At 39.9% G+C, this 22,511-nt stretch overlaps 1 protein-coding gene across 1 annotated transcript; it reads left to right on the top strand.

Annotated features, from left to right (window-relative positions):
• The first annotated feature begins 8,211 nt into the window (after positions 1-8,211).
• Positions 8,212-16,036, top strand: LOC122833947. Its single transcript, XM_044121942.1, has 14 exons — positions 8,212-8,520; positions 8,620-8,679; positions 8,763-8,798; positions 8,895-8,955; positions 9,042-9,148; positions 9,238-9,492; positions 9,586-9,679; positions 9,857-9,924; positions 10,009-10,251; positions 11,583-11,648; positions 11,736-11,870; positions 11,966-12,028; positions 12,125-12,262; positions 12,827-16,036. The coding sequence occupies exons 1-14, from the start codon at positions 8,443-8,445 to the stop codon at positions 16,034-16,036; spliced, it is 4,614 nt and encodes a 1,537-aa protein (XP_043977877.1). The 5' UTR covers positions 8,212-8,442.
• The last annotated feature ends 6,475 nt before the right edge of the window (positions 16,037-22,511 follow it).

The raw sequence follows: 22,511 nt of genomic DNA, 5'->3' as shown, positions 1-22,511 counted from the left end.
ACTGTGCATGTGGATACTTCCTGCAGGACTCGTTGTTGGTGAGGAAATGGTTACCACATGTTGACATTGTGGGGGAACCGGTATTTCAAATAGTGGTTCCCATTAAACTTCGCTCCGCAGTGTTAAAAGTTGCTCATGACGAGTCTGGCCATTCTGGTGTACGTAAGACGTATGACAGAGTTTTGAGACATTTTTTCTGGCCCCGTCTGAAAAAAGACGTTTCATCTTATGTTAAAGTGTGTCATGTCTGCCAGGTTATTTCCAAGCCTAATCAGGTTTTGAAACCGTTTCCTTTGAGCCCAATTATTGCCGCATCTGAGCCATTTGAGCATTTGATAATCGATTGCGTGGGCCCGTTACCCCGTTCAAAGGCTGGCTCATCATATCTGCTTACTGTGATGTGTCAAACTACACGTTACCCAGCAGCTTATCCATTACGTACAATAACAGCTAGGTCGGTGGTACGTGCACTCGCTCAGTTCTTTTCGGTGTTTGGGATCCCTAAAGTAATACAGTCTGACCAAGGCACTAACTTTTCATCACATATGTTCACTCAGGTTCTGAAACAGCTACGGGTGCGACACAGTAAAGCAACAGCGTATCATCCAGAGAGTCAGGGGGCGTTAGAGCGCTTCCACCAGACTCTGAAGTCTCTGCTGCGCGCTTACTGTACAGAACTGGCGGGCTTGTTTCCGTGTCCCCCCAGTTTTTTGTTGCGACCAGTCGAGCCGGGTCGTAACAGCCTCATGAGGCTTCATCTCACCATCACTAATATTTAGTGAATTTATATTAATATTGTTTTCCTTACCAGTTTCCAGATTCGTCAATTTCTTTCTAGCTCTTTACAGAAACGACCGTCAGCTGTTAGCTCTCCAGCGTTCTCAGCGAAACAACCGTCAGCTGTTCTCAAGGTTCTGAGCGAAGCAACCGTCAGCTGTTAGCTTTCAAGCCTGTCTGCCGCGCTCCAAACGAAACAACCGCCAGCTGTTAAAAAGGGGCGGGACGATCAACCCCATTGGCCGACACGAAACCAGACCGCGCCAGCCATTGGCTACCTAATCTGTCAATAAAAGCTAACACTAAAGGCATATTTCACATTTTTGATGATTTACGTAATTACCTTTTAGCTCTTTTGGTAGAATAAGACATTAAATCAACATCTATTATTATTTTTTGTGTGTTTTTAAACACTGGGTTACATGATCACATGTGGACCACATGTGACCTTCACATGTGAACCACATGTGACCTTCACATGTGAACCACATGTGACCTTCACATGTGAACCACATGTGACCTTCACATGTGAACCACATGTGATCTTCACATGTGAACCACATGTGATCTTCACATGTGAACCACATGTGATCTTCACATGTGAACCACATGTGATCTTCACATGTGGACCACATGTGATCTTCACATGTGATCTTCACATGTGAACCACATGTGATCTTCACATGTGGTTCACACAAATTTCACATGTGAATGATGTGAATCACATGTGAAAGCACATGAATAAGTGTGATTTTGGAACATTTCGTGGTAAAATCACATGTGATTCACATGTGATTCACACATATCCTAGGGGGTCCGAGAAGCCATAATAAACATGAATACGGATCTGCAACCCTCACAGTCCAGACATTCTTCCTCTACCCAAATAAAACTCATTTAGAGCGGCGAATGACTCCATTTTATTTACTTTAAGTGTTTTAAATAAAAAATACACTTTTGCAAAGAGTGGAAACATATATTTTCTTCTGTTGACATTTGTGGAAAATTATGTAAAGAAATATAGTTCTCAACTTAAGATAAACAGGTCTAAAATATGTATTTGTGGCATTTTTTGTATTGTTTAAAATTCATGCAATTACTTAATTAAAATACATTTGTTTTCTATGTTAAATTTTTTTCTTTATCATTTTTAACCAAAGTCATTAAGAGAAGGTTAAAAGACTCCTGCCGGTTCCATTGCGGAATCTGTCATATTTTACATTAGAACAAGATTTACCAGAAAGTCTACACTCTCATCTTTTCAGGAAGTCTTAATTTTTGTGCCTTGCTATCAGCCAGCTACCATCGTCTTATATCAGCAATGAAAAACTATAAATACACACTACGTGTTGAAAAATTGTGTTTGGTGACTGACTTTTATTTCTGTCAAGCTGAAGTGACAAAAGTTGAAGAAAGACCGATTCTCTTGGCGTTTAAAATAACACAAAACAGCGTAAAAAGACCTCGTTTATTTAATTACTTTACAATTTTGTAAACAACAGCTGCCGATTAAACTGAATGTTACAACCTTGACATGATTATATGAGTTGTTTTACCGAGAAATCGATCAGAAGCGCCGTGAAAATGTTCAGATCCGCCTTTCTGGCTGCAATGCGCGCTCCCGACACAGGGGGAACAGATTTTCACAGGGGAACAGACCTGTCTAGATAGTGATTGTCATTAGCGCTGCAACTATGTGATTATTTGTTTTCCCCGTCCTTTGAGAGTTGCAGCGTCTTATGGGACAGGGGTCCGCTGAGCAGCACGTTGTTTAGGGAGATGCCATTGTATTGAGCACTTGAGTCAAAGACAACCCTGATTTGGTCAAGTTTCCTCGGATGATAGACTCCAAACATCGGCAAATACCAGCACTCTTCCTGTTGGCAGTCGGGATGCTGGCTCTGCGTGATTGTTGTCAAATATCTTTTGCATAAAGGCAAAAAACTGGTCTCTCATTTTTGTTCACCAAAATCCCGGACGATTTTGAAATTCCCCCCGGACATTTTTTTAGGTCTGAAAAGTAGGACATGTCCGGGTATGGCAAGCCGTTTTAACATAAATTCGGTTTTGCCGCCCTTACATTCCAGATATCTCAAATTGTATTATGACTAGACGTTTTAGCGATTTAAGATATCTCTAATTATATTTTGACTAGTCAAAATACCTATTTGAGATATCTCTAATTATATTCTGACTAGTCGAAATGACGTCAGATTTACCATTCAGTTGTATGGAGACTTCAATTCAAGATATCTACAATGAATTACTGACTATCTGAAATACACATTTCAGATATCTACAATTAAATTACGACTAGTCATAAAGTAAATTAAAGATATCTCAATTTTAGTTTTGACTAGTCATAATTCTAATTAAAGATATCTCAAATTACACCATAATTCAAGATATCTTAAATGTATTTTTGGATAGGAGAAATGTAGTTTTGACTAGTGAAAACTAAATTATAGATATCTTAAATGCAAATAATGACTAGACAAAACTAAATTTAAGATATCTTGAATTGTAATTTTGACTAGTCAAAATTCCTTTTAAGATATCTCTAAATGAATTTGAGATATCTTGAATTATTCAGCTTTTCCATTTAAGATATCTTAAATTGACATTCTGACTAGTCAAAATGACATTACTGATATCTTGAATTAGCATTCTGTCTAGTCAAAACGTCACAGATTTACGTAACATTTTGGCGGATATTCTAAGGCATTCTAGCCTTCGGCTACTTGATTATGCTATTCAGTGGTCCACAGTGTCAGATCAGTCCAGCTCAAATGTTCGTGTTTTTAACAATATTCAGCGCTGCAACTCGTGCTTGACATGAATTAAGAAATACATGTTGCAGAGAATAATTTATTCTTTGCAACAAGAAGACTTTTTCGACGTCAAGTGCAGAGAAGTCAAGGTAAGTGGATGTTCAGTTATCGGTTCATATAACTGTAGCTTTCCAAGCTACGTTAGCTTCGTGCTAGTGGAATAATTAAATATTTATTGGGAAAATTTAAGTAGCCTATTTAGTTAGCACTGGAGTTGCCATCCGCCCTATAAAATATGGAATTGTCTACAAGATACGGAATAGTCCGGTATTTTGGCAAATAAATTTCGTCGGCGATATGGAAAGCGATTTGTAGTGTATATGATTTGTTCCTATCTCGCACCAGCAGCGGGCGAGAGGCGGGGTACACCTGGACAGGTAGCCAGTCCATAGCAGTCTGTTCATTAGGATAAATGAAATTATTGGCTTTCATATTTTAATTTCACAATTTTCATAATCTACATGAGAAGCCACAATGGGCGTTTCTTCTTGAAACTTATGAAAGGTGGCAACCCCAGTTAGCACACCTCATGTTATAGAATATCAGTTAGCATCTATGATGGATCAATGGTGTGATTCTGTTGTGTTCATTGCAGCTCGGCTGCTTGCTTTTAACATGGGTTTAATTCACCACTTCATGATAATTTTACTCTTTCACCAGAGTCATCTGGCGGGCTGATGAGTTTAAACTTAAATGGCTTTGTGTTCTTTGTTATTGGGGCCTGCCCATAGCAATGCATAAGGAGAGCAGTGACTGACTTGCGAAGCAAGTCAGTCACTGCCTCCATGCATTGCATGGCAGGCACCTATTGTTCTACACCCAATAGAATGTTTCTTTGTCGTATTATTTATTATTCTTCCGTTACCGTTAATGCGGCTCGTACGCTCTTGAGCCCACCCACAACAGTGGTATCAACACGTGCGGCTCGTTCCCGGGTGGGGAGCTATTACTTTTGGTGGGCTTTGGAGTTACCATGGCGACGTAAAAAGCAAAAAACGACCCCAAAATCACTAACGAGCTCACCAGGTGCATCTCTCGTCGTCAAGGGGAGGCAACCAGTAAATCCTGAAAATACCCTATTTTGAGGATTTTCTGTGTCGTCATCACTTGATGTAGAAACGCCATTCAAACTTCATTTTGTAGATACGTCCGTGATCTCTTTTAAAGTGAAGACAGCACGTCAATATGTATTATGGTTTGTCCACAACTTCTTTCTAAGCGACCCAAAGTTTTTGATTTTGGAAAAATCAGAGTGTGAAGGCTCCGCTAGAGTGAGAGTCAGAGCGACATTTTGACCCCAAATCATTTTTTAACTCGCCCTCACGCTCACAAATATTGCATGATTGGTATCAAACTTGGTCATGACATTGATACGCGTGCCTGCTCCGGTCAAATGTTTTCAAAAATTATCTAGCGCTTACAGTTTTCTCTCCAGGTGCTTCAGAGCAAAGTCATGCGCCAGGGTAGCAGACAGATCTCACTGATTCACTTCCATGTATTTCTGAAAAATTTCAGACCTTGGCACACACTTTTTTTATCTCATTGCTGTTAATACTGTGAGTGAGGTAGAGATATGAATGGCGGGACTATGTGAGACGACAAATAGCCCTCTCATATGCTTCAAACGGTTTTCGAATATGTATTACGGTTCCCGAACGGGAAACAGTTGTTTGCAATGCTTTTTTTAGTCAAACTGGCTGGCTCAAACAGAGAATTGTCTCCCCCTGGATGTCTCACTCACAGCTGGCAGAGAGGATTATTTACCATGGCAACGGAACCCAGAGCAGGGAGAGCTGCTGAGGACTACAAATACGCATCACTGTAGTCCGAACTAGTAGTTCAGTTAAAACAGAGGAGGACTGAGCTGGCCTTTAGAACAACTTGCTGCTATGGGCTGTATATAACTCATTTAACCCTGTCACTGTTACACATGGGATGAGTCTAGCCCTTTGAAATGAAGCTTACTGAAAATTTCAAAATAAAAGCCCTTGAAAATTTTTACATCAGGTCATTGCTTTTTTGAGCGTTATATGACTGATTTAATCCAATGACTGTTACACATGGGATGACTTTGACCCTTTCAAATGAAGCTTAACAAAAATTTCAAAATAAGCACATTAGCATTTTACTGCCCCCATTAACTTTAGCACATTAGCATTTTACTGCCCCCATTAACTTTAGCATATTAGCATTTTACTGCCCCCCCTAGTGCACCGCCTATGGCTGTGCAATAAGATCAGTTTGCATAATTTTTTTTCTCTCAGGTTGCGCAGCAAGACAGTGCATTACCTTTAGCACTGACATTAGCATTTCACTGTCCCCCACTAGTGGGGGCTAATAGTATTGCACCCTCTATGGCGGTGCAATAATATTTGTCTGCAATATCTTTTCCTCTTAGGTTATGGAACTGCCTTGCGCAAGGCAGTTCATTTGCATTAACCTTTTAGCTTAAATAAGCTATTAGCTATTTCTCTTACTTATATATATTAAAAATAAACCTTTTTTAAAAAAATATCTAAATTTTCTATGTATACAATTTTTTTTTTTTTTTTTTTTTCAAAGCTGACACGTCAGCTGAAGCATATGTCATACACGCTGGAAAATGTCAATATCTGATTGGTTGAGACATACCATCTTGTATCTATGCCTGTGATGTATGGTGCAGAAGTTGCCAGCCAGCTGTGATGACAGGCGGGTTTGTGTTCCCTCCATTTAAAAAAAAATAATAATAATAATAATTATATATATATATATATATATATATATATATATATATATATATATATATATATATATATATATATATATATATATATATATATATATAAACAGAAGGCCGCATCAGCTGAGAGGTCGAAGCTGACACGTCAGCTGAAGCATGTCATAAACATGGAAAATGTCAATCACTGATTGGTTGACACATACAATCTTGTATCTATGCCTGTGACGTAAGGTGAAGAAGTTGCCAGCCAGCTGTGATGTTTGCATTTTTTAAAATCGTTGCTATGGAAGCTGACTGGTCAGCAGCAGGATGCGTCATAGAAGCGGGAAAAGCACCATCTCTGATTGGCTGCCACGTACTACCAAATATACTATTTCAATATTTCATTTCATTACAGTATTATTATAATTGCTTAGACTTAATGTGTTCTTTGAGATATGTGCTCAATTTTAAAAGTTTGACTGCTGTGGAATATTTTGTTGTGGCTCTGATAGCATACCTGATAGCTTGATGGAACAGGATTTTTGTAGATTTAGCCAATTTATTCCTAGCCATCATGATATATGATATAGTTCGGCAAGTGCATCTTACATCACTTAACAGTCGCAAGTTGCTCTCTATAACAGGTTCATGTGTTATTCAGTTCGGTTCAGTGTAGTACGGTCTGAAGCGCAGCACCTGCAGTCATTTATCTGTTGATTTTTAGCGTGACTCAGCAACGGAGAACATCGCGGTTCTGGTTCTGATGGACTAATCAAACTTAGCCATTTTATTTTAGCTTGAATTTAATAAAATAAGTTCATGATCTGAGATTGTATCATTATGTTTGGCCCAGGAATGACAAAATAAAATATCTAGGTTTATTTTGTGTGTAAGACCTTTGATTTAAAGCCGTTAGCGTTGCTAACATGTAAACAAATGATGGTTCCGGTTTGCTGCGGAAGTCACACCCATAAATCACACAAAGGGAATTTGGAAAGGTGAAGATAAATGTTTTAGACCCACAGGAAGCTAAATAATTAAATGTTGCAGTGTTTTTAAGTCTCGTAATTTTGTTCGTATTTTTCTATGTGATATACAGTCATACATTGGGATTGGATGATATATTTTTCCGGCTGGGAGCGTGTGGCTTTTATTTTGCGTGTCAGAAGAACATTAGTGGTTAGATTCAAACGACTTCATACTAATGCTGAATTCACATTTCGCAAAGCTAGCGTTACACAGTTGAAGCCTTTCAGGCTTTTTTGAGCCTGCCTGTCTCTGATTAGCCGTTTTCCTGGACATTGTAAAAAACTTCACACTTGCGTGACATTTAGTCATGCTTTACTCCATTTTGTGCATATGTAATGATTAAGTTGCTGCATGATTGATAGGTTTATGTAGTTCAGCACTATGTCTTTTACTGCAGGAGCATTAATTACATTTCCACAGAGGTTATTGTACTATACTAATTGGACTTTCAGTATTTGAATAATTGTTTATAGTTTTATTTGAGGTTTCATCACACAGGATGAATCCCATATTTAATTTGCATCGGTTTGTAATGTTGATGTTTAATATGTTTTAACATATTTTACTTTAAAGAGCTTATATAGTAAATGACTTGGTTAATTTGGTTAAAGTTTATTTTTTCCATTTACATAAGATAAACCTGTTAGATTTATTTGTTTAATCAGTTTTTTTAATTACATTTTTGACCAAGTTGTAAAATGCACGGATGTTTACACCAGTTGTGAAAAGTATATTGGTCCTGTTTTGAAGCCTCAGAATATTTTGAACTTTGTCCTTATATTAAGAAAAAAACAAACTATTTTTAAAAATATATATATTTTTACTGTCTTTTTAGTAATTGAAATATATTTTTCTTGTATTTACAGCTTTTCTCTTGTGCGAGACTTGGCGATTTGGAAGTTTTCCACTGCTACCTGCTGCGATTCTCACCTCTGCATCACCACATCATCTTATTAATTCACTTATACTCATACAAGTTCTTTTGCACATAGTAACATTCAGTTACACACACGCACACACACACACACACACACACACACATTTAAATAACCACCTTTCCCCCCCCAGGTGTCTTCTTTTTTTCTACTGTGGTCTTATAGGATGCCCCGTAGAGGACGGCGCTCCGAGGCGGCCAAGGTGAGATGGAGGAAGCTGGAGAGTGTGCCGGTCGTCGCCAAGGTATATCAATTACAAATTGCAGTAATTGTTTTTGTCTAACAGTAGTTTTTACTGTACTTTGGACTTTAAGCATGATTATAATCATTTCTGTGTTTATAGCCTGGGACACCACCGCTCGCACCCAGCGCTTGGAACCCGACTCGGTCTCCGCCGACGAAGGTAAGGCTGTCATTTTATATTTTAGTAACTTATTGTTGGATGATAACAGTCATTTGGTTTACTCATTTTATTTATGTCTTTAGATGTCCCGACTGCTGGAGGGTGGCCTGCCCTACCAGGTATGTTCATGACCAGTTCAGTTTCTTTTATGTAGAATAGCCCAATCCAGTTATGTTTGTACTTAATCTAAACATTTTTAAATAATTCTTTTGCAGATGTCGCCCGTGGTTCGCCAGGACGAGGAGCCCCGTGAGCAAACGACCTCTCGTGTGTCACGTATGTATATCAGATCTTTGTTGTTTTCTTGTTAAATTTTCAAAGCCATTAAATCCTAATCTTGATAACTGCACATCTCTAAACAGGCCGTGGGACGGGGCGTCGCCATCTGGTGGAGACGTGGCCAGCTTCCCGGGTGACCAGACGGAGCTGCAAGTTGGTTCTGCCTACTGCCGAGGCTCTGGAGAAGAAGGTACTTTTTTTTATCGATTTCATACACAAATATTGGTTTGAATGATAAAACTCTATAAGCAGACCATAATGTTTGTTTTTATTTTTCAGTTTGCTCTTTTGGTTGGTGATTCCCATCTGCGTGCTATTGTGGATGGGTATTGTACCATGCCAAAGGGCGACTTCTTCTTAGGGATGCTTGCATCTCCCGCGCGGCTTGAGGTGCTGGATGCAGTTCTGCCTCGGCCCCCCGAGGTGATCTGTCTTCTGGCCCCAAGTAACAACTTGACCGCCAGCAGGACCTTCGTGGAGGCCGGAGCGGCGTTTGACGCTTTGTTGCGTACCGTCTGCAATCTCTCTGCTAATGTAAGTATAATATCCACTGCATTTATCCCTAATCAAATATATCAGAAAACCTGGCATGTTAATTTGTTAATTTATTTGTCTCAATTTTTACAGGTGGTCGTTGTGGACTTTCCCCCACGTCTTCGCGTGGAGGAGAGTGTGCAACAGCTGCTGCGGCAGGAGTTTCAACGTGTGGCTGCTCAGAGAGGTAAGTGACTTACACAATTTGTGTTTAGACTAAAACTTCAGCAAATTAACATTTTATAGTTTTCAGGGTTTAGATGTATGAAAAATTTTATTTTTCCTTTTTTATCTACTTTTCTTAAATTACGACATTGTTAGTGTGATTGACATTAAGAATGACACTTTCTTTTTTTCTGTCTAGGTGTTCGGTACTTGCCTGTCACTGAACACTTCCCGTTGAGCAGCCTAGCCTTGTGGAGCAGGGACGGCGTAAGTTGAATTAATTTTTAGAATTGTATTTTAAAAATGTTATTTAGGCGTACTGTATTTTATAAAATGTGTTTATATCTTCAGGTTCATCTGAGCGATCGTCCTGGGATGGAGGTCCTTTCTCAGTTGCTTGAGGCGGCGGTCTCTTCGCAACTTGAGTTAAGTGCACCGAAATCTCCAGCTCCTGTGATGTTGGCTCCTCCCCCCCCTGGGACGGCATCCCCCCCCGCGGTGAGACGTCCCCTGCCCCGGCTGGTTGTGGTTGGCGAGGTGGCTGCTCCGCGTCGTTCTGACCCCTTCGCCTGGACTGTGGTTGGTGGCCGTAAGGTACTGGATACATGCTTAGTTGATTTAAGCAAAATCTTGCATGTTTAATTCTTTAAGAATCCATGAATGTGTATGTTTGACTTTTTAACGTGTCTGTTTTGTGTCTGCCTACCTGAGTGTCCATTTCAACTTTTCCTTAAAGTACAGATCATAAACTACATAGCAGTTTTTTAATTGTGTTGAGGGCAAGTAAAACTTTTCAGAAGATCATGTAAATGTCAAAAACCACCTATTTTGAGAATGTGAAAGGGAATTAGTTTTCAAACATAAAATATAAAATGCAACATGACATCCCTGTGTTATTTGAAATCTCATCTTCAAACAATAAGTATGGGCTCTATTTTGTTGCTAAGAAATGGGGGGAACTTGTGCAAGTAATGGTGAAAAGAGCAACTGTGACAAGTGGTAACAGAGTAATGGCAAAAACAGTGAGATAGTGATATTGATTGGTGTCACACACACTTCATAATTTATATGTAGTTTGTAGAATCAAATATACTTTATTGATGTCGAAGGGGAAATTGCTTATTTGCTGAAAAGGTGGATCATCCAATGTGTAAATATTAGTTAATACAAATGAAATCATAAGCAATATAAAATTTATGAAAATGTATACGTAACTGTGATATTGTAAGTAGTTTAAAAATGTGACTAAATATAAAATAAATAGACAAAATAACAAGCGCACACTTATGTTAATCTATAAATGAGTCCAGGAAAAACTTGGAGTAAAGACACTCACAGTCTGGTCATTATATATGAAAAATTGTGTAACTAATAAATGTGCAGCATGCAGGTTTGCTATTTTTTTAACTTGAAGTCAAAGAGGGAAACTTGGAGCCATATTGTGAGGCACAGTGAAGATTAAAATGATGTTGATGGCAGTTTTATTAGAAATGTAGATAATCTGAGGCATAAAGGGTAAAATGAGGTAATGGTAGGGTCAGAGGCAGGTACTCAGAGGTCCAAGCAGAGGAATGGCGGCGCTGTACAGCTGTAAGGAGTCGATCACCAGGGGTAGAGGAAGAGCTACTCCCCCACCAGCTAGTAAGCAGCTTCCAGCCATGGTAAACTCCAGGAGTTAAGGTAGAAACCCTTTGTGAGTTTCACAGTGAAAAAATAAACATTTTCCAACTTAAAATTTTTGTAACTGCTGTATGTGTAACAGTTTATCCAAAAGAGAAAAAAGTGGCAATTTAGGTTGTGCTGGAGGAAATACCACACAAAACACTAAGATAATTTCTTTTGAGGAAATGCAAAGGTAAAATCAAAGTTTATTAAAAAATATATATACCTTGCTTCCACTGAATATAATTTTTCATTGTTTACAGTCGCCTCGCGGGGGCCAGGGTGGTGATGGCTATCCACAGGCCACTGGGAGGATGGTTGACCAACAGGTATGATTTTCTTTACCTCAGAGCAAAACATGTTGTGTCTTCGGTGTACAAAAGAATCTATTTTAAGCTGTTTTTTTTATTTTACAGGGAGACCTGCTGGATTCTTCCATCCCCCCGAATCCTGTGTGGTTCAGCCCAACGTTGCTGGAGGAGATGGACCGGATCGTTCCTGCGTCTGGCCTTGACGCTCCGATACCTACATGTTCTCCGACGAGGAAGAAGGTATTTTATTTTATTTAAAAAAAGAATAATTATTTGAATTTGATGTGCCACAGTTTGTTTGAACAATTATATAATTTCTTCTATTTTTTTATTAGAAGACGAGTCCGAGGCGTCGTCCAATTTCCGATCCCTCCAAGCTGAATCCGGTGGAGCGGCAGGTGTGACACTGTTTCATAAAATATATCACAGTCTTTAAGATAATAAAATATATATTTTCAGTTTGCACCAAGTTGATAGCTTCTGTTGATTTATAGATGGAGGGAGCGCCGAGAGAGACCACCACGCCAGCTCGTCGCCAGGCACGGAGTCCGGTCCCCCCGATGGACGTCGAGGCCCCTGCCGAGTCCTCTTCCGTGCCGCTGGAGGACCATGTCCGGGATGGGAGCTGCCAGGTAACTCCTTCCTACCATCTCAGTCACAACAAATGGGTGGAAGAGGGCAATGTGTTGTGGAGAAAGTTGACATACGTGGTTCTGTGTATGACGAAGATGTCAAAGATTGTCATGCACAAAAGCTACAAATGACTGTGCAAAGTGATTTTATATATATTAAAAAATTTGTTTTCCGGTTTTTAACTTTGTGGGTGTGCTGCTTTATTATTTGTGCCTTTTTTATTTTTATTAAATTGAATATAATTTCAAAATTTTTGTTTTTTCAGATTGGCTAAAAAAGTGAGCTAATATTGCTAACAGATTAATTTCTGAAGTACAGAAAAATACATTTTAGATGCACAAATATGAACATATGTATTTATATTGAAAACTGATCCAATACTGTTGTAATAATAGTATTTACCATTATGTTTATCAAAATTGTATTTCAATTAATTTATTTATCACCTGAATAATTGATTACTCAATTACAAAATACTTGTGTACAACTGGCCTAATTGGTGGTAGATAGTGATCAGGTGAACATTTGTATAAATACTGACTTTTTTTCTTTTAATGTCACAGATTTCTGCGCTGGAACCCAGGATCAGCGGTCCACCTGTCCTGTCGGTAAGTGCCTCACATTCTCAAGCCGACAAAAGGTATGCTGCATTTTCCCGCAATCACCAGTGCACATGCATGGCACTCACATTTTTAGCTTACCACAATGAGGGGTTGCAGTTTGACACAGTGTTGCTTGACAGAGTGATTGAAAAAGGAGACCAACTTTATGTCGGCGTTAAACAGCAACTGATCAGTGATGGAACGTTTCGTGACAATCACTTGACATTTGAAGAGATGCCTGACCATGTGTTGACTGACAGGAACATCTATGCTGTACACACAACTGGTTTAAGGGTAGGTCATGTTTTTGCTGGTAGCGGGAGCCCTCAAGGATCTCGACAATTGGGTTTGCCTCTTGCCCTGCAACTGGAATGTCTGTCGGAAAATGTCACCCATGCTTTTCTTTTGGTGACTCCAGAGTGCATTGCAGTTTTCAGGGACAGAAGCGGTCGGTTTGGAGTTTTTGATTCCCACTCAAGAAATTCAGCAGGCCTGCCCCACCCCAGTGGAACTGCAGTAATGATGACTTTCTGCAACTTGTCTGACATGGTCAACCATCTGCTAAAGCTCTTTCGAAACCGCGGCCCCAATGCCACCTATGAGTTTGTGCCAGTAGGTTTTGTTAGGGACAATGATGACCCCTCTGAGGATTTGGCCTTTCAGAACGTTTCACCTGCAAGCACAAAAGTAAGTCCAACTGTTTTCAAACCAGACGGCACCTCTGAAGAGGAAATGCCTCCTTGGCTTAAGGAAGTTGCAAACGTATTAGAGGAGACAGCTCCAACCATTCCAAATTTCTCAAAAGTTCCAAAAGCCAAAAGAAGAAAAATTAAGATCAGGGTCAAAACGCAACAGGGACAGAATGTAGTAAATAAAATGAAACAAAGTTCATCTGAAAAAGAAAAATATCTCAAATCTCCAACATTTAGGACCAAAAAGCTACAGGCCTTAAAAGAAACATACATTCTTCATCAAGAACAGAGGAAGGATCAGATCAAAAATAGATATAGGACAGATGCATCATTCCGGAAGAGACAAATAAATTACGTTAAGTACAGATTCAACTTTGTCCGCAGCTTCAGAGCCAGTCATAAAGCCTACATGGCTGAGTATATAAGAAAAAGGTTCAGAGATGATCCTGTCTTTAGAAACAGACAAAAAGCATACATTAGGAATCGATTCAGAAACGATCCAGTCTTCAGAAGCAGACAAAAATCATACAACAGGAATCTATTCAGAAACAATCCAGTCTTCAGAAGCAGACAAAAATCATACAATAGGAATCGATTCAGAAACGATCCGGTCTTCACAAGCAAACACAAAAAAACAATGTGTGAATACATGAAGGCGAAGTATCATAGTGAGCCTGGTTATCAAGTCAAACATAAAGAAAAATGTGCTGCCAACAGAAGAGTTAGACTATCAAGACAAGCACTGGCCAAAAATTTAACACTAGGACATGCTTTGCGAATCAGAAGAAAGTACAAAAGAAATGTAGGCTTCCACTTTGAAACCCCACGCCCTCTGATGAGTGACGAAATGAAAGCTGCAATACAAAACTTTTACAAAAACATTCAAAACGGACCCACATATGTTTGCACTGTGTGCCACAGAGCTCTTTTCCCCAATCAAGTAAAGCACTGTAAACGAGGTAAATATACTAAGAACATGCGTGTGGTAGCTGATTGTCTAACAGGTACGTATGTTCATGTGTGTGGATCTGCATGCTCTACCCCATGCTCTGTACCCGAAGAGAGGATGGGGGAGTGGATCTGCTACACATGTGACAGCCATCTAACTAGAGGAAAGATGCCATCGATTGCTGCTGCCAATAACCTTCACCTGGCTTCGGTTCCCACAGAGCTTGCGGAATTGAATGTACTTGAAAGGCAATTAATTGCAAAGATTTTACCTTTTGCAAAAATTGTTTCCTTGCCAAAAGGACAGCAAAGGGCAATACATGGAGCTGTTGTTTGTGTTCCTTCTGACATGGAAACAGTTGTAAACAGTCTTCCGAGGCCCCGTGAGGAAGCCCAGCTTTTACAGGTGAAGCTTAAGAGAAAAACCAAATATAAAGGTTACCAATATTTTTACACGGTCAATATGAAAAATGTCTTGGGTGCACTAAGAAAGCTTAAAGAGAGTCACCCAGATTACAAAGATGTAACTATAAATGAAAGTGCAACATTTGAGGGTTTCCAAGACGACCAGCCAGTTGAGGACGCTGATCTACAGGCAGAGGAGGCTGAAATGGATGCAGCAACAGACCAGCAGCCTGACCACATAGGGGCAGAGCATCAGGCACTTCGCCCTGGTCTGATCTTGGACACCTGCATGCAGCCTCCTGACATAGCACAGGAAGTATTATCATATGGAGAAGGGATTTTCAGCATTGCGCCGGCTCAGGGGAACAAGCCCATCTCCTTCTTCAGTGTTCCAAGACTTGAAGCCAAGGCTTACCCTGTGCATTTCCCAACTGGAGTAAACACTTTAGATGAATCCCGCCGTGTTGCACTTTCACCGAGTATGTATTTCAATGTACGGCTTTTCTCAATAGATACTCGGTTTGCCAAAGACCAGAGTTACCTTTTCTTTGCTCAGTTTGTGACAGAAACTCATATTGCCAATGACAGTATGTCCATTCAGACAAGAAAAGGTAAACCAAGCACCAAAGATGGAAAAAATATTTCCAGCAAAATGCTCCAGAACAAAGAGGAGTTGGAAAAACTGATCCAAAATAAAGAGGCCACCCGTTTCATGCAACCCTTGAGAGGAACTCCCGCTTATTGGGAGAAAGGATTACGGGATTTGCACGCCATGGTGAGGCAACTTGGAAAGCCCACTTTCTTTTGCACATTCTCTGCTGCTGAAATGAGATGGCCAGAAGTCATTGAGGCCATCAAAGGTCAACATGGGGAGCAGGTAAGTTTTTCTGAGCTTGACTGGAATGCAAAGTGTGACATTCTTAGAAGTAACCCTGTCACCGTCATGCGCATGTTTGAAAAGAGAGTGGATGCACTTTTCAGAGACCTCATTCTTTCCCCTGCGCAGCCCATTGGACCAGTTGAGGATTACTTTTATCGTGTGGAATTTCAGGCAAGGGGTTCACCCCATATCCATGCTGTGATATGGATAAAGGATGCACCTGAAATGGAAGACCCTCATTTTTGAAGTCATAAAGTTCATCGATCGTTATATATCCTGTCAGTTGCCTGATGAAACCAGAGATCCAGAGCTTCACAAAATTGTATCAGAGGTTCAAATGCAGCAAAAGCACTCAAAATCATGCAAAAAAGGTAATGTTGAATGCCGATTTGGATTCCCCAAACTACCAATGGACAGCACCAGAATCACGGTCCCAGTAATTGACTTTGATTTTGAAAATGATGCCGAAAAACCAAAGGAAACTAAGCAAAAAGGTAGGAGAAAGTCCAGAAAATCTAGATCACCATTTGTCTCAAATCTACAAAGAGAGGCAAAGAGAAAACTGAAACCAATTAGGGATTTACTGAAAGATGACAAATCATCTTTCAGGGATTTGTCAGAGTTACTCCAGGCTTGTAATATGACCAAAGTAGAGTACAATGGCCATGTGGATGCTCTCACTTCTGGAATGGTGGTAATGATGAAACGCGATCCTAAAGATAGCTGGGTTAACGCGTACAACCCCGATCTCCTGCGTGCATGGAACGCCAACATGGACATTCAGTATGTGCTTGACGAGTACAGCTGCATTGAGTACATGATGTCCTACATAGCCAAGCCAGAGCATGAAATGGCGCAGTTCCTCAAGTCTGTTGTAGATGATTTAAAGACGGCCAATGTTAGCCAACGCGATGAGATGAAAAAGATCATGCAGGCTTATTCAAAACAGAGAGAGGTCAGTGCTCAAGAATCCGTTGCGCGCACTTGTAGCCTACCTCTCAAAAAGTCCTCACGCAGCGTTCTTTTTCTTCAAACAGATGAAGACGGTGTAAAAATGAGCCTGCCGATGAGTAAACTCATGAACCTGTCCCCAGATGAGGAAAATGTGTGGATGACAGGATTGCCGGAAAAATATCTCAACAGACCAGAAACGTTAGAATTCGAACACATGTGCCTGGCAGAATTTGCGTCAGAATACCGGGTTCTATATGGCAGACAAATTGAAGGGCCAAACGCAATTCCCCTCCTTAATGATGCAGGATACATCCAGAAAAGAACTATGGGCAAACCTGCAGTTATTAGATTTACTCGTTTCTCGGAGAAAAAAACCCCCGAAAAGTTTTACAGGCGGCTTCTGAAGTTGTATTTTCCTCATAGACGAGATGAGGACCTTAAAAATGAGGAACACACAACGTACAAAGCCTTTTACAACAACGGGTTCCGTGGTAGATATCGGGCTAAACATTATGTGGATTTCAATCGCAAAAGGTATGAAGGGCAAGGTAAAAAAATTGACAAAATTATGGAAGAACTAAAAAAGCAGGGACCGGTTCGAAATGCGTGGAACACTTTTGCACCCGAGGTTGAGACCGTTTAGAATGCGCTGCTGAACGACCACCATTGCAAGAAGATGAAGAGCAAGACCCTATTCCAGATTATGAAATTGATGTCAGCACTGTAGACATGCCGAAAATTGAAGCTCCTAAATTGAGCCCTGATTTCATCAGACAAATGTACAGGAGTTTAAATGAGACTCAAGCGTCCGTGTTTTATGCCATTCGCGATTGGTGTTTGAAGCGCGTCTGGGGTGACGACCCAGAACCGTTCTTTTATTTCTTGACGGGAGGAGCTGGTTGTGGTAAATCTCATGTCATCAAATGTGTTTACCAGGAGGCAACCAAGCTCTTGCGCCAGCTTCCTAGACTTCTTGAAATTGGTGACATGTCCAAGCCTACCGTGCTTCTCACAGCTTTTACTGGCACCGCAGCATACAACATATCGGGGAAGACTTTACATTCTATCTTGAAACTACCCAAAAGTTTAAAACCACCATACAAGGGTCTTGGAAATTCGTTGGATGACGTGAGGGCAGTTCTTTCTAATGTCGAAATCTTAATCATCGATGAAATCTCCATGGTCTCCAAAGACCTGCTTGCATATGTTGACTGGAGATTTCAACAAATCAAGGGGAACAACAGGTTCATGGGTGGGGTCTCTGTTTTGGCTGTGGGGGACTTCTTCCAACTTCCACCTCTTGGACGAGCTAAACCTCTTTGTGTCACCGAGGATGGCATGCTTGATATCTGGAATGAGAATTTCCAGATGATCACCTTAACGGAAATCATGCGGCAGAAAGATGACCGAGCGTTTGCAGAGCTACTGAACCGAGTTAGAGTTAAAGGTAAAGCGGATTTGCTTTGTGAGGATGACAGGACTCTTTTGATCCAAGCTGTTACTGACCCCGAAGAATGTCCAATGGATGTCCTACACATTTTTGCAACAAACAAACAGGTGGACACCCATAATGCAGCAGTTGTGGCATCTTTAGGTGCAGTAACAGTTGATATTGAGGCAGAGGACTACAAAAGAGTTACAAAGACAGGAAACATGATTTACTTGGGCTGTTGTATAGCGGGCAACAAACGAGACTTGTGTAACAACATACAGGCTGGTTTGGGTTTTAGGGTAATGATTATAAGAAACTTGGATGTAGAGGATGGTCTTGTGAATGGAACGCGTTTGGCACCATTTCTGATATTGTCACTAGTACCAAAGATGGAAAGACTAGTGTAAAATTAATTGGACTCAAATTGGACAACCCCCTTGCTGGACATACAAAAAAAATTCAGGGTAAACCAGACGGCTTTGTTTACATTGAGAGATTTGAGGAACAGAGTAGTGTAAAGGGAGTGGTACGACGGCAATTTCCAATCAGGTTAGCCTTTGGTTGTACGGCACACAAGGTTCAAGGGATGACCATGAAGTCTGCGGTCATTTCCTTGAAACGTATTTTTGAACCTGGAATGGCATATGTCGCCCTCAGTCGCACAACTTCCTGGAAGGACTTAAAATCATTGATTTCGATGAAAGTAAGATCTACGCTGGCGAAAACATCAGAGCAGCTATGGAATCAATGAGACCAGCATCGTTTTTGCACACCAGACCGCTCTTGCATTTTCAGTCTGGTCATCAGGGTGCAACATTAACAATTGTCCACCACAATGTCGAAGGTCTTGTCTGTCACTCTGAGGACATGAAACAACATCATGAACTCATGTTGGCAGATGTCTTATGCCTAACGGAGACTCATTTGTTTGGATCTTCTGTTCCAGCTTCTTGCCAAATAGAGGGCTATTCTTTCTTTTCACGGAACAGACATGTCTCCTACTCGAACAGAGTCGACATTGCTACCAAAGAGGAGGGAGTAGCGACTTACTGCGGAGTCTTCTCCAACCGCAGGAACGTAGATTCTTTAACCAGGTTACCGATCTTGAATTTAACGCCGTCAAGTGGACACCCCAATGAAAACCCTCATCGCGACAGTTTACAGGCCTCCAAGTTATGATCTTAGAACATTTTTAAGAAATCTGACAAACCTCTTGGATGGCCTGAATTCAATGGACATTCAGCCCATTGTCGTGTTAGGAGACTTCAATGAGGACCTTATTCCTCCAGGGAAAAAAGCCATCAGTGAGTTGTTTAGAGCCAAAGGCTTTATGCAACTCATCTCTCATCCAACCACAGAAAAACGTACTCTTCTTGACCACTTGTACATCTCCAATCCAGAATACTGTGTCCAGTCGGGTGTCTTGCAGGCTTACTACAGCTACCACAATCCCATATACTGTGTGTTGGCTTCAGTATAAGCTGCATCTACAGTGACTTGCAAAAATAGTCATGTTTCTTGAAATTTTCCATATTTCATCACATTACAACCACAAATGTGGAAATACAGTGGAGAGATCAAGTATATAATATACACTGTTGATTTTTCCAGGTATATACTAAGTAATACACACTTTTCAGTTTATTTGCAAAAGATTCATTCAATCATGTATATTTTTAAGCCTCCCTAGTAGAGTCTATTCTGGGGTCCTGGAAAAGATGGTCCGTAAGGCCCTGGAGAATGCATAGGAGTTCATCCAAACAATCTACATGTGTTTTATGTACTCGCAGAAGGCTTTTGACAGTCTCCCTCTGGGAACCTTGCAGGGGGGGGAGGGTGGCGGGTTCTCTGGGAGTATGGTGTCCAAGGTCTTTTGATATGGGCTGTAAGGTTTCTGTGTGATTGGTGCTAGAGTCTAGTCTGCATTGCTAGCAGTAAGTTGGACTCTTTTCTGCTGAGAGTTGGACTCCGCCAAGGAAACGAGCCTGACTCTGCTGGCAATGCACACCAGACTCTGACATCAGTCATAAAGGGACCTAACAGCCCCTATCACAGGGCCTGATACCCCATACTCCTGGAGAACCCCAGCATGGTTCCCAGAGGGACACAGTCGAATTCCTTCTCCAAGTCCACAAAACACATGTAGAGAGGTTGGGTGAACTCCCATGAACCCTCCAGGACTCTGCTGAGGTTATAGAGCTGGTCCAGTGTTTTATGACCATGGTGAAAATCACACTGCTCTTCTTGAGTCCTACTTTTGACTATTTGACAGACCCTCCTCTCCAGGACCCCCAAATAGACCTTGCCAGGGAGGCATTACTGCCCACAAATATATTTGTGGTTGTAATGTGACAATATGGAACAGTTCAAGGGGTATGATTACTTTGTTAGCACTGTACATCTTAATCCCGAATTCATGACAGGAAATTCTTGTTGGAGAAAATGTTAAGATCTCATGTCATTCTTAATATCACTTTATCTAACTGCGGTCTCTTTCATACATGCAGCAATCAGAAAGCAGTGTGGATTATATTTTTTTATCATTGTTACAGAGGGTTTGATATGTATTTAATCATTGTACACATTTGTGAATCATGGTGTAGCTTGTGGATTTTGTTGTAGGCATAAAAATATTTTTGTACAGTTTGTGAATCATTTCGATACTTATTTAGCTCTGTAGAAAGGAGAATTTATAATCAGGTTTTGTATGCATACATGAAGGTTTGAGCTTTGAGAATACGAAAGTGGCTGATCTTGAAACACTTATCGGTTCTCTGCAAGAGTAGTTGCTGGAAATATTGGACCAGGAAGCAGCAGATAAAACAATCAGTTACTACACGTATATTCTGTTCATTTTTAAATCAAAATTAATTCAAATAGATCTTCAATCTGGCCCAGAGCATTTTCCTTATTTTTCTAATCCGGTTACAGTAACTGTTATCCTTCGAATGAATCTAATTATTTGCGAAACTCGTTCTTTATTTTGTAGCATTTAATTAAAGCGCTCCTTGTTTTATCTCTCCCCAATCAACACTGTAGTTTTTACTGCTGCAGCCCCCTAGTGGTTACTTCACTACAAGGACAAAAGTTCAACTCACTTTTGTCCTATTTGGCTCCCTCCACATAGTCAGAATTTGTCCTGTTTTGGTGGAATTAACCCTTTTTTCTTCCAGTTTTAGTCTGTTTTTGCAGGTTATTTTGCAGGTTGTTCCACACAGAAGCTATCCTTGGAGGCTGCCAAGAAAAGAGAGAGGAAACGAGAACTGGAAGTTCAGCCCATGAAAGGTAGCAAATGTATCTAAATTGTAGCAGCCTTAAAAGTAGTTATTTTTGTTGTTGTTGATAATATCTGTTTATTGACGGAATGACTTGTCTATTTTTAGTCCAGAACACTCTGGCCTACCTCATGGACTTGGACCCACACCCAATGAGAAGATGGAGTTCTTGTTTCTTTAGAAAGGTACATGACAAATTAAGCAAATTTATTTTAACTTGAAATTGATAATTTTGTATATGTAGGTTTTATAGAAGGAATCCAGTGCATATATGCCCTTTTTTCTTGGGTCACATTGGTGTTTATATCTATGTTAATCATTCTTAAACTTTAGTTTAAACAAAGTTTAATTTTTACTTTATTCATTCATAAATCAAATAGATGTTTAAAAATGAAATGGATATTACTTGGGTTATTGTCTTTTTTTTTAATACAGTATGTGATGTGTAACTCAAGATTGGGCCTTGAAGAAGTTGGACAAAGACCTTTGAAGAAGGAGTTCTTTATTGTCATTGTTTATAATTGTAAATAGTTTTTCTTGTATGTATGTATGTATGTATATATTTAAAATAGTTTTATTTATACTATAGAGAGTGTAATATGTCATGTTAGATTATAGTTTCAGTTCCTGTATGTGTATATAGTTATAGTTCCTGTATGTGTATAGTTATATAAGTTTTATATTTATAACAAGTGAAACATCATGGCAAGGCAATGATGTTTCACTTGTGAGAGTAAATCTGTCGGGCCTCACCTTGACACTCAGGCAACAACCCTGAGTGCCACATGGCCAGACAGGACACATGTAAAATAAAAAACATAGCAAAATTTTTTATTTATATTCTTTAAATGTTGTAATTTTAGTTCATTGTAAACTTTACCTGCAAAAACCTTGAAGAAATCTTTAACATTGTTCAATATATATTTAAACTGTGATCTGTTGTGTGTGTGGGTTATTTAATTAAAATTTTTTCTTTGTCACTATTATTAAGTATATTATTAAATAGCCCTCTCATTTTAGCTTATACACTTACTTTATCATACTGAATGGTGCATGTCCA

This window comes from Gambusia affinis, linkage group LG07 (assembly GCF_019740435.1).
Source record: "Gambusia affinis linkage group LG07, SWU_Gaff_1.0, whole genome shotgun sequence".
Lineage (NCBI taxonomy): Eukaryota > Metazoa > Chordata > Actinopteri > Cyprinodontiformes > Poeciliidae > Gambusia > Gambusia affinis.
The sequence above is the reverse complement of the archived record's forward strand: the minus strand, read 5'-3'. Positions and strand labels throughout refer to the sequence as shown.